The sequence below is a fragment of the Eublepharis macularius genome, chromosome 2 (genome assembly GCF_028583425.1).
Source record: "Eublepharis macularius isolate TG4126 chromosome 2, MPM_Emac_v1.0, whole genome shotgun sequence".
Lineage (NCBI taxonomy): Eukaryota > Metazoa > Chordata > Lepidosauria > Squamata > Eublepharidae > Eublepharis > Eublepharis macularius.
Genome location: NC_072791.1, coordinates 75,607,445 through 75,621,989, shown reverse-complemented (window position 1 = coordinate 75,621,989; position 14,545 = coordinate 75,607,445). Strand labels below are relative to the sequence as shown.

The 14,545-nt window shown below is 41.5% G+C and overlaps 1 protein-coding gene across 1 annotated transcript in view; it reads left to right on the top strand.

Moving 5' to 3' along the window:
• Positions 1-14,545, top strand: part of ZFYVE26 (zinc finger FYVE-type containing 26) — a 61,776-nt gene that overhangs the window by 13,666 nt on the left and 33,565 nt on the right. The window contains exons 10-22 of the mRNA XM_054969953.1: positions 953-1,153; positions 2,140-2,784; positions 3,445-3,534; positions 4,516-4,587; positions 4,729-4,877; positions 5,624-5,822; positions 6,594-6,857; positions 7,025-7,135; positions 8,134-8,298; positions 9,157-9,384; positions 9,761-9,866; positions 10,374-11,113; positions 11,626-11,822. Coding sequence (XP_054825928.1) covers positions 953-1,153; positions 2,140-2,784; positions 3,445-3,534; positions 4,516-4,587; positions 4,729-4,877; positions 5,624-5,822; positions 6,594-6,857; positions 7,025-7,135; positions 8,134-8,298; positions 9,157-9,384; positions 9,761-9,866; positions 10,374-11,113; positions 11,626-11,822 — 3,167 coding nt within the window. The remainder of the gene's footprint in view (positions 1-952; positions 1,154-2,139; positions 2,785-3,444; positions 3,535-4,515; positions 4,588-4,728; positions 4,878-5,623; positions 5,823-6,593; positions 6,858-7,024; positions 7,136-8,133; positions 8,299-9,156; positions 9,385-9,760; positions 9,867-10,373; positions 11,114-11,625; positions 11,823-14,545) is intronic.

Below are 14,545 nucleotides of genomic sequence, written 5' to 3'. Positions count from 1 at the left end.
AATACAAAATCGATTTAAACAACTGCAATGTAAGAAATGCCATAAAATCAGTTGTTTTCTGCCATAAAATCATACATGCATATCTCAGTGATTGTTACAACAGTCCTGTAAAGCAAGCCAGTGTTTATTTCTGCTGTATTACAGTTGGGCTGCTTCCACACACATTGGATAATCCACTTTCAATACTCTTTAGTGAAGATTTGAAACTGATTTTCCATGTGTGGAACAAAAAATGCACTTCTAAAAGATTATGAAAGCGCATTGAAAGTGCATTGTTCAACGTGTGTGGAAATGGCCCAGGCGAACTGAGGCTGAAATAATATTGTGATGGATGTAGTGATGACCATGAACTTAGATGGCTTTAAAAGGGATCAGACAGATTGGGGGCAGGAGAGGTCCATTGATGGCTACTAGCCATGGTGAGTAACAGGAACTTCCCTGTTCAGAGTCAGCAAACCTCTGAATACCAGTGCTAGGAAGGCATCAGAGGACAGTCCGGCTGTTGTGCCCTGTTTCTTGGCTCTCCCTGTTGGCCTCTGTGTGGAAGAGGGCTCTGGATTAGATGGACCGTTGGTGTGATCTATCCAGGCTCTCTTTAAGTTCTTATGCTTAGGATCACTTGGTGACTTTATGGCTGAAGCAAGGTTTAAATGAGATAGTACCATCTCCACCCTCTTAACAAGTGGGTCTGTTGCAACTCAAGTATGGGCCAAATATCCTATGGTTTAGCTTATTCTTTGTCAGCAAGAATATGCAGAGAAGTATCCCAACACATCAGTATTGTTATCCTTTTTCATGGCAGTGACATCTGTTGTTTTGTAACCCAAATAAATGTACATGCGTGGCTTGGAAGTGAGTGATGAGTGGGGAGGTGATTCCAGAATACAATCTAACTGGTTTCTTCTATGTGAGTGAGTTAACTGTTCTCTCTTCCACATTTTCTTCTTTTCAGATTCAATGATGAGGCCAGCTTCCAGCCTCTTGAGTCAACAACGCAACCTCATTCTCTTCCGGGCATTTTGTGCCATGAAATACGCCATCTATGCACTCTGTGTCAATGTGCACAGGCATGCAAACTGCAAGGACTGTGTGACCCACTTTGTTGGTGAGCGGCCTGATCAGAATGAACTTGCAGACCAGCCTCTCTTTCCAGGTGTAGTAACTTGTGCATACCTAGTAGCTAAAGTCAAAATTTTGCTTTTTTATTCATTATGTATTTGTTCTAGCAAGGTATTGTAAGCTATGCAAAACTGTAAACAATGTTGATATAATGGGAGGCATTGCAAGCTTCACCCCTTGTTATACCTGTCAGTGCGATATGTTGCCTTGTTCAAATTGGGCGCTATGCAAATCTTTTGTTGCTCCGGCAGTAGATCATCATCTCTAGTGCAGAGGGGCAAAACACGGCATATAGAAAGAGAGAACAGGTGCTATAGGGACAGGGAAAGATCCTGCATTGTAGGGTAGGCTTTATCTGTTACAATGTGCTACAGAGTGGTAAGTTGCCACAGAGCCTTCGTTGGGGGGGGGGGAGTCAGATGTACCCCTTCTTTTTTTCTCTCCTTCTGAACATAAACTGGAATCAGTTTTACTGCCTGGTTCATGCAGGTGGCAGCAGTCACTTATACCCACCTGCTGATTGTACGGTGGCCGTATGGAATCAAGTGGATCTATATATAATCACTTTATATCCAAATAAGTCTGATTTAACAATCATAACTCAAGTTATTTCTCTGCAAATTCATTCCTGCTTCTTTCCTTTTGGCCTCAAGTTCCTGGCCTGTTTTTTTTTTTTGCTTCTTACGGTGTTCCACAGTCTGGATGATACAGTTTTATGCATTTTGTAATAGACATTGCTGTGTAACTGGTGTTGAACCAAATGTTTTTTAAGAATTTACTGCTGCAGCTGCATGATTTCCCTGGAACAAGATGTGCTTTAGCAATGTAGAGACTTCATAGGAATTGTCTTATTTGCCACAGGTGACTAGACCAGTGGTACTCTTTTTTGAGTCCTTGGCTGTCTGATCCTTGGATGCTTTTAAATTTCCAGCCTTGCAGATCTATTAACTGAGGCAGCCTATAGCAAAAAGGAAAATATTAAATCTGTTTTTAATATTTTTTCTGTTTTCACAAATGCAGATTATTCGAGCCTCTTTGCTCAGTATCTTGACAAGTGCCAGCAGTTTTTAAAGACAGTCTGTGTTCCTCTACGTCTGGAGCTTCTGGAGAACATCTTCTCCTTGCTCTTTGTCTCTGACAGTGACCTCTGCAATAATTCTTCCCAAGGAGGTGAGAACACAGAAGAAACTGACTGTGAGAAGAAGAAGGGACCAGAATGCTGTGCTAGCCAAGATTCTTCTGCCTCAACAAGTCCACAGCACCCTGCAGGGCTTGAAAGAAGACCTGAGTTGCACACCACCACTGTATCTCAAGAGTGCACCAGGATCCAAAGACGGCTTGACTTGGAATCAAATGGCAAGAGTTACAGTTCCTTCAGATTTAGTTACTTGGATTTGAAACACTTCACCAGTGGGATTAAGGGATTTTTAGTCAACGATGTTGCAATGGAGAACTTTCTCAAAATGCTCCTGGAAAATCTGAAAGAAATGCAGAATTCTCTCCCATGGGATTCAAATCATATGGCTCAGGAGGAAGTGGCATTGCTGGATTGCTTGAATTTATGTGTAAACAGAGATAGCTTTGGCTCCCGCATGCAGCTGTTCTCGAAGTACCTCTCTGAAGCTCAATGGCGGCACAAAATAGTGATGAGTAATAGAAATTCAGGTAAATCATTTCCCCGGCTTTCACTAACTTCAGTAGTATCTGTGAATTGCTATGGAGGGGGCTTCTGATACAGGCCAGTTCAGTTCTCCAGGCTCTGTGTGTGTGCATAGAGTGTTCCTGTGTGTGTGTGTGTGTGTGTGTGTGTATGCACGTGCATATGTTAAGTGTGTAGCAAGGGAAAGAGAGACTAGACATTGCCTCAGTAAGGAAGGCTAGAAGTTTCCATCATTGTTAAGCTATGATGAGTGGAGCAGAGGCTCCAAGGATAAATTATTTAGGCCTATGACTTGATGAGCGTTCACTGTTTTGTTCTGGTTGTATTGTATAAATGGAACTCCATTGTTGATGTTTCTACTGTAGAAAAGGAGAGACTGCAGGCAGTGTAGGCAAAAAGAAATCTCCAGATGTATAGCTCTGCAGAAATATTTCTTAAAGTTCTGTTGCCTATCGTATGCAGAGGCTGTTGTAAAGGTAGTTTCTGGAGGTGGGGGTATCTCACTCTCTGTCTAGCCCATTTTGGTGGCCTGTATAACTCGAGGCATTCCCTTTGACATTTGCTGCTTGGCCCATTTGCAGGCCTGCATAACTCTGTTTTCTTTTTCGTTCTCATCAAATGTATTTGAGTATAAAAATAATTCCTGATGAATGGTGATCTTCCAGGTGATCAATGTGTACACTCTAGAATGTGGAGTCATTTAACCAGAGGATCCAGTGCAAAAAGGCACACTCGACCTCAAAGACAAAAGCCAGGTAAACAGAGGGAAGTGGAGTAACAGTGAATTTTGCTTGTGGCTTATGTCAGTGCCTGTTTTTGTGTTGCTGTATATCATGGTAACACAAGTTAACAGTTCTAAATATATTTCTTATTAATTACCCCTTTAAGCATAGGGTTCAAAAGTACACTTAATTTATGGAATGGCTTATTTTTGAGGCAATAGCTAACTGAGAGTGCATGTGATACATTTCTGTACTGTTTACTCTAGGGGCAATTAGTGTTGCCCAAGTGTAGTTCCTTTCTGTTCTTTTTGCTACAAGTGGATGGTAAAAACCCTGCAGTCTTGTATTTGCTGTGGCTGAATGAACTCTGTCCATATTTAGAGGGAACCCTAAAGGGAAGTAAAAGAGTTGCCTCTCAGTAAGGCAGTTTGATAAAGCATAATATGGGTAAAAGCCATAGCTGTCCATGTAAAATTAAACTGGTATTGGTGTACATAGATTATGCTTTTAAAAACTGCCTTATGGCCTATATGGGGAGAACATCTCATTCCTTACACTAGGGATTAAGCCCCACCCCAATACCTTGTTTGAGGGTGTGATCTTAATGGGCCTATTCAGAGGTTGCTGAAAAGTGTTAACTTTTGCAGCCGGTGTGATGTTTAGAAGCCTCTTGCCCCATACATGTGTAGTTTTTGTGATGCGTGTTGTAGCTGTACGGGCAGACACTGTATGGAAGTGCTCTGGTGCACTTAATGCATTTTTTAATAAAAGTTTTTATATACACTGCATGGATATCCTGTGTATTTCCTCCCCCATGGCTTTCAGGCTAATTCTGAGTAACCGTCTACTCTGGGCTGAGCTGTTCCTGCCGTCTTTTTGTGGCTGTAGTTCTAGTAGCAACTTTTGTCCAAGGATATTTGGCTGCCGTTCTCCATTTGTTACTTGTGGAACCTGAAATGAGAAGGTTTTGGTTGCTTTGTCTGGCTGAAGTGTGTGTATTTTGTTTTTCCTCAGACAGCAAGGAAGGCGTCTCGAGCACCTCGCCAGAAAGTACAAGCAGTGAATTAAGTAGCGCGGATGCATCAGGTACAGAACTACAGTGCAGTGCAACAGATGATGCCATGTGTTCTGGGATGATAGGATTTGGCATAAATTATACAGGATTAACATCGATCTAATAATTAACATCTCCAGAAATTACTGTGTATGTTTTGTTTTTCTTTTTAGAAGGAAGTGCTAGTATGCTGTCTGACTGGAGTGATGTGGAATACAAGATAAAGCCGCGGCAGAACTTCCTCATCCCAATGATGCTCTCTCCACCAGAATCGCTTCTTGTTGCCTGTATTCTGAGGGGGAATGTTGTAGAAGCCCATCAGGTAGTTCAATGGGGGTTGCTAGACATTGTTTAGAGCCTGACGCCTTTTTATGCCTGGTGCATTAAAGGAACCACAGGGATTCATCTCCAGTGGTTCCTAGCCAGTCTGCATATAGTGTTCCTGTTCAGTAGCATACAGAGATCCTCTGGAAATTGCCATCTTGACATTGCAATTGATACTGCCAGCCATGTTGTTCCCTCCCACCTTGGTAAGTAAAATGAACATTTGGTGCTTTGTGGAGTGCGTGAGTCATAGAATGACAGTAGCATGAGTTCCCTCTGCTCTGATGTACAATTTGCCAGATATTCTAGAATATATATGGATTAACTTTTGGGTGTGTCAGAAACTTAATCATTTGTTCTGAAAGCTTTCCTAAGAGGATTTTGTGGGGTCCACTGAGACTGGGAAATCTGCAGTATAAATCTAAGTCAGGGATACAAAATCAATATCAGTTCATTTTTCTAATGTTGATCTTGTTTATATAATAAAGGAAGGTAAAGTTGGAAGCTTTACTCACATGGGTGCTATAAATATTGTAACTATTAGGTTGGAATTGGTCACCCGTATAAACATACTTTTTTGTGAGAGAAATTCTATGGTGGTGGTAACAGAATGTCTTATCCTACTTAATTTGAAAAGTTTCTTTGCCTGTATATTTCCATGGGAATGATTCCAAGAAAGCTGTCAAATAGAGAAGCTTGTTTTGAACTATTAAACCTGTGTCCTTTTTAATTCCACAATTACAGGTAGCTGCTATGTTTAATTTGGAGTCTTCTGTTTCCTATGGGGAGCTAATTTTTCTGGAACACTACCAAGGAGTGATCGAGGAACTGGCAAAAGTGGAACACAAGATTGATACTCAGTCGTTGGAAAGTTCTGGAAGCCTGAAACAGTCTGTCAGTGGCCGTTCGACATTACAGGCTATTGGGAATGCAGCAGCAGCAGGTGGAAACTTAATCACACAATTTGTAGTTCTATTAAAATGTTGAAGACTATTTAGGTAAAGACTTCAAGGAGGAATAATTGTAATTCTCGCATAATACAGATGCACCATGCACAAGGAATTAAATCAAACCTAACTATAAAGTATGGTATACCTGTGTAACTTGTGACACAGGCCATGTATACTGGCCCAACATTCTAAAAAAGAACCTTCAGATATTTGGGGGGCAGGGATGGTAGAGAAGAAGGGCTAGCAGGCCATAATTGACAGGCTATGTGCTATGATCAGCTTGGTGGATCAGAAATTGTGCAGACTTGTAATAGCATTAGGTTGTTTCTCTAAAGGATGAGGATGTCTAAGCGTTCTATCCCAGATGTGCTATGAGGGCGTTGTGGCTACTAGGAAATGATACGAGTTATCTCTGCAACAGAAATCCAGTCCAGTTTTGTATTGTCAGTCATTGTGTCTCACTTGGCCATCATTTGTGTGTGTTTTCTTTTTGTGTTCCTGTGTGTATATATATGAACAGTGTGACATAGGAACAATGGATAGATCAAAACACTGTACTTGCAAGTACAGGTTCCATCTGGCCCCCTGGAACAGTGAAGTTGTAAGCAACCCCTGTGTTTTTGAGGTGTTGTCTAAACTGTCTTAAGCATCAAAGAGAAAGGGAATCGTGCATTCCCAGGCCTGGACAAAATAAAAGGAAAGCTGAGGAAGTATTCCTCTTGGGCCCAAATGACCAGCTCAGGTTTTTCTCTTGGCTTCCTTAGGTATGGTGTTTTACTCCATTTCGGATGTTACTGATAAGCTGCTTACACCTTCAAGGGGCCTTGTTCCTATGCTCCAAGAAGGCTTCTGGACCAACAGTATCCAGCTGGAGCCTACAGACCCACTGAGTGATGTCCTGGAAGGCCTCTGCCCCTCTGCCATGGCCACATTTGACTTGGCAGCTACCCAGTGCCACTTATGGAAGACTTGCAAGCAGCTTTTAGAAATGGCAGAGAGGAAATTGCACAACAGCCTTGAAACAAAGGGTAGGTTTCTTTCACTTGGTCATTGTATTGCCTTCTGAATTTGTAGCCTTAAATGTAACTTAAGGCAACAATAGGCCACCAGAGAGCTTAAATGTAATTTGGACAACTTTTTATTATTTCTGTTCTCACCTCTTTCTCCTTGTTTTGCCTTCTACATCTGATAACAGGACGAAGACTTGAGTCTGTTCTTCTGTGTTCTGATGGCCTGAGAGGATTCCCAGCATTTCTTCAACAAATAAGTAAAATTATCAATACATCACAAGGGCAGCCTAAATCAGGTAACTCTGTGGCTTCATGTAATTTGTTTATTCAAGTAGGTTTCCACTGATTAGGACTGGCTGCTTGCTTGTTTGTGGCCAGGGCTTGCATTTATTTGTACGTCCAAGTTAGTTGTCCTTCACTATCAAACATGTGAGACATAACTTTCACTACTATATATTCAGCAGAAATCCACATGGCAGGGTTTGCCCAACAGAGCATAGGTTGTAGAATCCAGTAGTTTCAGGGAAATCTCAAGAAAGCTCTGCTTATATCTGTAAACAACAGCCTTAGTGTGTGTGTGTGTGTGTGTGTTCATGCTTGTTTCCATCTCTTCATCAACAAGGTCAGCTGTTTCTGCCAAAGGCTTAGAGTAGATTTATATGTTAACATTTCCTGTGCTGCATGTATGGTAAAGTAGGGATTGGCAACTGGAGGGCCTGGAACCAAATAAAGGTCCTGTAGGAATGCCAGTTGCAGGCCTGGAGGTTGAAAGAGGTGAAAGTCCTGTAAAAGAGGACTTACTCACTGGCAGTCCCCTCTGGAGAATCAGTCAGGTCGGGCTGCCTTTCCACTTGCCATCCCCTTCCTTGAGTTAAATCATTAAATCAGTTGGCAACCTATCTGGAGATGTTTTCTGCTGTGACTAGGCAGTTGTTGTTGGCTGCCTGATTGATGTATTCCCAGCAGGAAAACCTCTATGCCACGCTTCAGATGGGTGTGTGTCTAGAGATTGATTTCTGTACAGGAAACTCTATGAAGCATCTGCGCAAATGAGAATAGATCTAAGCTGGACTTGTGAGAATCATGAACTGGTGTTTTGAAAACTTGCCAGAAAGTATACAGTATTGGGGTAGATGACTGGGTATGCAAGGCAGCTTCATATATCCATATGCCGGCTTGAGAGTTGAACTTTCAACGTTCATAAATGGGTAAATCTCTTTCTGTGTAACTTGACATAATGTTTAGAATTACACCAAGGTTTGATACAAATAGTCCCCTTTCTGCTTTCCAACAGAGATTTCCAGTGAGGAAATAAGCAGGCACTGCCACTGCAGTATTGCTGATCTGCTGCAGACTTGTTACCCAAGCCTGATTGAAGGCTCCATTACTCATCATATTGTGTTATCACAGCACTTTGATCAAATCCTAGAGAGACTAGCAAATGTAGCAAATTCTTCAGGTATGTGTATTTCTTTAAAGCAACTTCTGATCACTCAACTCCTCTTAAATCTTTCTTTCTTGCTGGGTGTGCAAGCTGGCCCCTTACAGGGCAGGCATGTACATGTGGCAGCTGGCTACTGCCTGAGCCCTGATGGGGCAGGCACATGCGTGCAGTGGAGCTGTGGGCGGTCTGATACTCACCTTGCCCAGGGCAGCTGCCTGTGGTTAAGACCACCTATGAGTTTAGTCCCAAATTTTAAGGATCTTCACTTCATTGATTCCAATTGTTTTTGTTTAATATGTATGTTACTTTCAGGATCTAGGATTTCACTGTTCAGAGCTAACAGTACTTATTTTTCTTGTGGTGGTGAAAAATGCCATCAAGCCATAGCTGACTAAAAGAGGTGGCTTACCATTGCCTGCCTCTGCAACCTTGGTCTTCTCTGGAGGTATTCCATCCAATTGCTGACCGAGGCTGACCCTGCTTAGCTTCTGAGATCTGATGAGATCAGGCTTGCCTGGGCTATCCAGGCCAGGGTTTATTTTTCTTATTGAGAGTTATTGAAAACTAAGAACTCAATAAAACTGCGTAAACAGTTGATGTCATGCACTTGGTACCAAGCAATAATAAAGAATGTAGTTCAGTTCTTCCTGTTGATATATCTTTCTGCAGCATACCTAGATAGACCACTTCCATAATGTTTCTCTTGCTGTTTAGAATCTATCATGTTGGAATAGCCCTGCCAGCTTGAACTAAAGGTATAGTGCAATGTGTGAGCAGTGTAATGTTGGGGAGAAAAAAGGCACTGCAGTCTTTGTATGCTAATATGATAAAATATTTCATCTCTAATGTTTCTGACCTTTTTATTTTAACTAGATTTAAAAAGTAATTGGCTTGCCTCCTTGGTAGAACAAGCTTCTTTGAAACCTGCAGAATTAGAGGCACATCCTGTTTATAATCAAATCAAACTGTTACTGAGAACATTGGACCAACATGCTCAGACCACACAGGACACCCAGGGGCAGCATGGCTATGTGCAGAACTTCTTTGATTATGTTAACAAGCTGGCTGCTGTTGTCCTCCAGAGCCTCAATCCAGAACTAGGTGAGAGATCTCAGCTTCTCTGTTCAATTGAGAATGGTTCTGCACACAGTTGCTTTACTCGTAACTCTCAGTTATTTCAAAATTTGTTTTGACTGTAGATATTGTCTAGAAGAAGTGTGTTCCAGTAAGTTAAATCTTAAGTATTTGGTTATATTTTAGGAAATAGAAACTAATTTGGGGATGAATTAATAAAGAGTTTTTCTTTAAGGGAAAGCAAAGCAATATATATTAGGAAATTGAACATTTTAATGACGAATTTTGGAGAGGTTCACCTTCACCATAAGGTGTGAGGTTTGGAAGACAGATTTGGAGGCATTATATGGAATTGAATCCTCGCTGTAAATGGGGTCTTTCAATACTTTTCCTTTCATTCTAGATCCGTCTGCTGAGGTTCAAGTAGGAAACCCCTTTTTGTTGCTGCAGCAGAGCCCTTCTCAGTTGCTGTCCCAGCTCTTGTTTGAGAGACAGGTTTCTCCTGACAGGCAAGTTGTTTTTAGATAGCCACTTGATTTGAAGCCTAACTTTTATATATATTTTTTGTCCTGTTAAATGAAATCTATTTTGACTGGCATTTCAAAAGCGAAACTGCTTAATAAATATTATGCAGCTGCCAAAACATGATTACCCTTGAATGATTAGGGAAATGGGTGGGGTCTGTTTATCTCTGTCTTCTCTTTGACTGTGACATAAAAGGTGTTGAAAGGCTAGTGTAGCCTTTGTATGATCTGAACAAACAAAATGTCTTGGTATCCAACTGTGGAAATGTAAAATCAAGAATACTCCCACCTGATTCTTGGAGGTACGTCCACATTGAAAAGTGACGTTTCTTGATATCTGTTTCCATATACCAGGGAATCTAGGGGTCAAACTACACATCACAATTTGTAAAATGTAGTGTTTGCATTTTACAGGCATATCAGAGAGCAGGACTGGCTACAGCCTGGATTGATTGCAGTTTGCTAATTCTGTTTTTCCTCTGTATCCTACAGGCTGTCTCTGCTGCTTGCCAGAGAAGAGCTGAATTTAAATGTGCAACAAGTGATAATTCACTATTGTTGTGAGGCACTACCTCTGTGCAACATCAGGCAAAGCAGCCAGACTAGGTCCCTTTTGACCAATATATGCAGCTTAGTCCATCTCCATGCATATCACTGTTTGCCTGAAGTTGAGATACCCATCCACAATCCGGCCATGGACTCTGAGGACACTTCCAGCCATTCCTCTTCCTCTCTGGCTGAACTGAACCAGCACATGCTCACAGCTTCCTCCCTTTCTTTCCTTAAGTCTCAGTCAACATTAACTGCCACCATAGCTTGTCTCAGTGCATTAAATGTTCAGAGAGCCCCCAAAACAAGCCTGTCATGGATAGAGTTCCGAGGCAAACGTGAAGTCCCCTTGTCCATGGAGCAAATTTCCAAGGAATGTGAAGTACTGATAAAGGAATTCCCATTTCTGGAGAGCTTTCTTCTTACTATGAGCAAACCCTTGCAGGATCCTCAGGATGAGGGAAATAGCTTGGCTAGCGGTCTCTGTGGCAAGTCCTACATCTCCTTGCTTTTCATGGGATTGCATTCTGAAACAGCTGTTGAGGTGTTAATGGAAATTTTTGAGCAAGCACTCACAGCAGGCGATTGGCTCAGAGCCCTGAAGGTCTTGGATCTCTACAGCCAGGATATGGAAGAGCTGGACACTGTGAGGGATGCCGTGCTGAGTTGTGCTGCTGCTGATGGTAAAAGCATTTTCTTCTCTTGTAGACAACACCTTGGAGAGTGAGCCAGAAATTTACTCCATTTCTGTGGTAAAATAAGAAAGCACATTATGTCTTCTTCTTACCCCAGGCAAACAGAACTTGTTTTGAATGTGGCGGCTGTTTATTTTTACCACTTAAGATTTTAACAACCCTGACTTTACGTTAAGGGGGCATGTAATGATTCCAGTAAAAATGAAAGTTGCATGTTATTTGTGTTGGGCCTAATGCACAATTCATGCTGAGGTGAACCTTTTCCAAGTTGGTGCGGAGAGGAAGAAAGGTGTAGAAATTTTAAAAAGAATAAAGTTTTGCAATAAAATAGGTGGCAGAGACCAATATCAAGGTATGAAAATAAGAGTGAGTGGGCAGTAGTGATGCTGTTAATATATATCAGTGTGATGTTCAGTTCTCTGATGTTAGGGTTTATATTGTGCAGCTGGAATGTAGAGTGCAGAAACTGGGCTTAACATCTGTGCTTCTATGCTTTTCAGGTCTGGTGGGTTGGCAACATCTGTTCAGAGTGAAGGATGCCACACTGAGGTGCAGACTGGCCTTGCGCTGTCTGGATAGGTGGCCTCTAAAGGTTTGTCTAGACATCTTAGCTTATTGCACCTGTGACCCTGAGGTGTCTGAAGAACTCAAATCTGACCTGCAGAGCAAGACAAGAGAACTTCAGGTTTACCAAAAGGTGAATGTTTGTTTCTCCATGATTCCTTGGCCCCATTTCTGTTGGTGAATGTGGAAACTGCCTTCCCAGTGAATCAAACCTAACTTTCTTTTGCAGCGTGATGGGTTCTTCCAATTTCTGGCTCCCAGTGTCTAAATGAAAGTAGAAGTAATTGAATCTAACATAAGATGAGTTTTCTCCAGTGATGTTATATTTTATGGATATAAGCCATCCAGAGCCTATGTGGAGTAGGTGGGGTAAAAACTACTAAATTACTTGGAAATAAGTTTCAGTGATTTCAGTAAGCTTACATAGGGGATTAAAAAAGGAAAAAATTGAGCTGTATTCTGTTAGGCAAGCTTTGTCCCAGATATTATCTGTGTAGACAGTGTAATCGATTTTATTTTTTATTTTTTTAATTTTTCTATTTAACTTTTTGAAGAACTATGTATGTCAGGTTGTCTTCAAGCTTCTCCCCTTTAACTTTGGGGACTGCGGGTTAGTTCTTAAACCTGAGAAAATTACTGAGCTGTAGCTTCATTTCAGTCTCTGGATTTTTCTTGCAAATGAAAACTGCATTACCAAGCTGGTGATATTCTTTAGATTGTTTTCTGTTGTGATACTTAAGAATGATAGGACTGAGTCGTAAAAGTGCTTTTGGGTGATCTTTAACTGATCTTGTTTTGTAGTTTATCAAGATAATGCAAGGGAGGCCATGTCTATGTTCAACAGTTAAAATCAAGACTGCATAGTTTAGAGGTTGGAGATCAAGAGTCGGATCTGGGAGATCCAGGTTCAAATCATTGCTCTGTCATGGAAGCTTGCTGTGTGACCTTGGGCCACTCACATATACTCATTGCCAAGCCTGCATCACAGGGTTGATGTGAGGATAAAAAGGAGATGGGGAGAATGTTGTAAGCCTCTTCTGGTTCCCTTTGGGGAAAAATGAAGTAATAAATGTTTCCTTTACTTCTTGCCTTTTCCTTTACTTACTAAGTACTTACTAAATACTTACTAAGTGCTTACTTACCAAGAATTTAGATTATAAACTTAGTGGGGTGAGGAAATCTTCTATTTTGCTTATACCATAAAATGCCATGTACATTAATAGTATATATAAAATAATAACATCTGTTCTATTGCAGACAGCTTGTCATAAAAAGACTTATTTTGGGTTCCAAAAAGATCTATTCCAATGTAGCATGCATAGATGCCCAACATAGAACCAGATTCTGTTTTTGGGAAAGATACAAAACATGGACAGAGACATTAAATGTTTATAAAGATTGTCTAGTTTAATTCAGAGGACTTCATCTGGGGAATAGAAATGAAGTAAAGACCATCTGTTTCTTACAGACCTTTGTTAGACACAGTATTAGAGATGGGCACGAACCGGGAAAATGGCAGTTCGTGGTTTGTGAAAAGCGACAAACTACAAACCACCATGAATTTACCCAGTTCACAAACCGGTTTGTTCGGTTCATGGTTTGTCACTTCCAGGGCTGGCAAAGCTAATTTCCAAAGTTGACACACAGAAGCACTTTGTTAGCAAGATTTCCTGGGTCTGTTTGTTTGGAAGTTTGCATCTTAATGTTCCAAACCATATGCCTGCTATTTCTACAGATCTATGATCAGCTACACGCAACGCCTCCCTTTTTTTCCGTCCTTTAGCATTTCAAAGAAAGCTTTATTCCCTGTCATGTGAGCTGTACATGCAGAGTCAATATACCAAAATTGCTCTCTAGGTTCTCTTTCTACTAGCATAAAGTGTTTCCTTGCAGGTTTTGGTTTGTCATGTTGGAAATTCCTCCCTGCTCCTTCCTTTCCTCTCTGTGAATAAAAAGAGTTTATTCAGGAACCACAACTTTGAGAGAGAGAAACAGAAAAGATACTAACTACCTCAGTAAACAGGGAGGAGAGACTTTTGAGAAGAAGCAGGAAGTAGCCTACCTGGAGATATGCAAGAAGGACAGAAGAGAGGAGGAAAGAAGGATCTCACTCTGCCCCTATCTAACTGTCAGACCCACTGCCCCTTGCAGGTATTCTGGGTCTTCTGCCTTCTCTGTACACAAGACACTGTATTTCCAGCAAGAGGGAGCCCCTCCACTCCCTCAACCTCAGCTGAAAAAAGCAGCTGATGTTTGAAAGCAGCACAAAAAAAGTGTTGCTGCTTTCAAAGCCAGCAGCTTTTTGGAGCTGACAGGAGGGGGATTCCCCTCCCATCAGCTGAGAAGCAGCCAGCGTTTGAAAGCAACACTTTTCTTGCCGTTTGCAAACAGCAAGAAAAGTGCTGCTTTGAGCCTCATTGTCTTCCCTAAAGATTCCTGAATCTTTACGGAGCATACTGAAGTATTTAAACACCCCACTTGGAACTCAAGTGGGTGCACATCTCTAGTGACAACCTGAAAAACTAATCAGCCTAAAGTTCGTCGCCGGTTTGTCACTAATGGGCTCTGACGAGCCGCTGGTTCACGAACCACAAAGTGGCTTGGTTCGTGATGAACTTTGGTTCATATTTTGGTTCATGCCCATCTCTACATAGTATCACACAAAGCAGTTTCTCTACATGGCAGTTTTCCTTTGTGGGTTAGAAAACATGCGGCAACTGTCTTTTGATCTGTAGGTCATGTACAGAATAGACCGACACCTAAAGCAAGCTTACCAGTATATGTAGACCCAGTGACTCCTCCTCTGGATTCTTGAACTCAGAATTCTTATCACACAACTGACTTCTCCTGACCTGA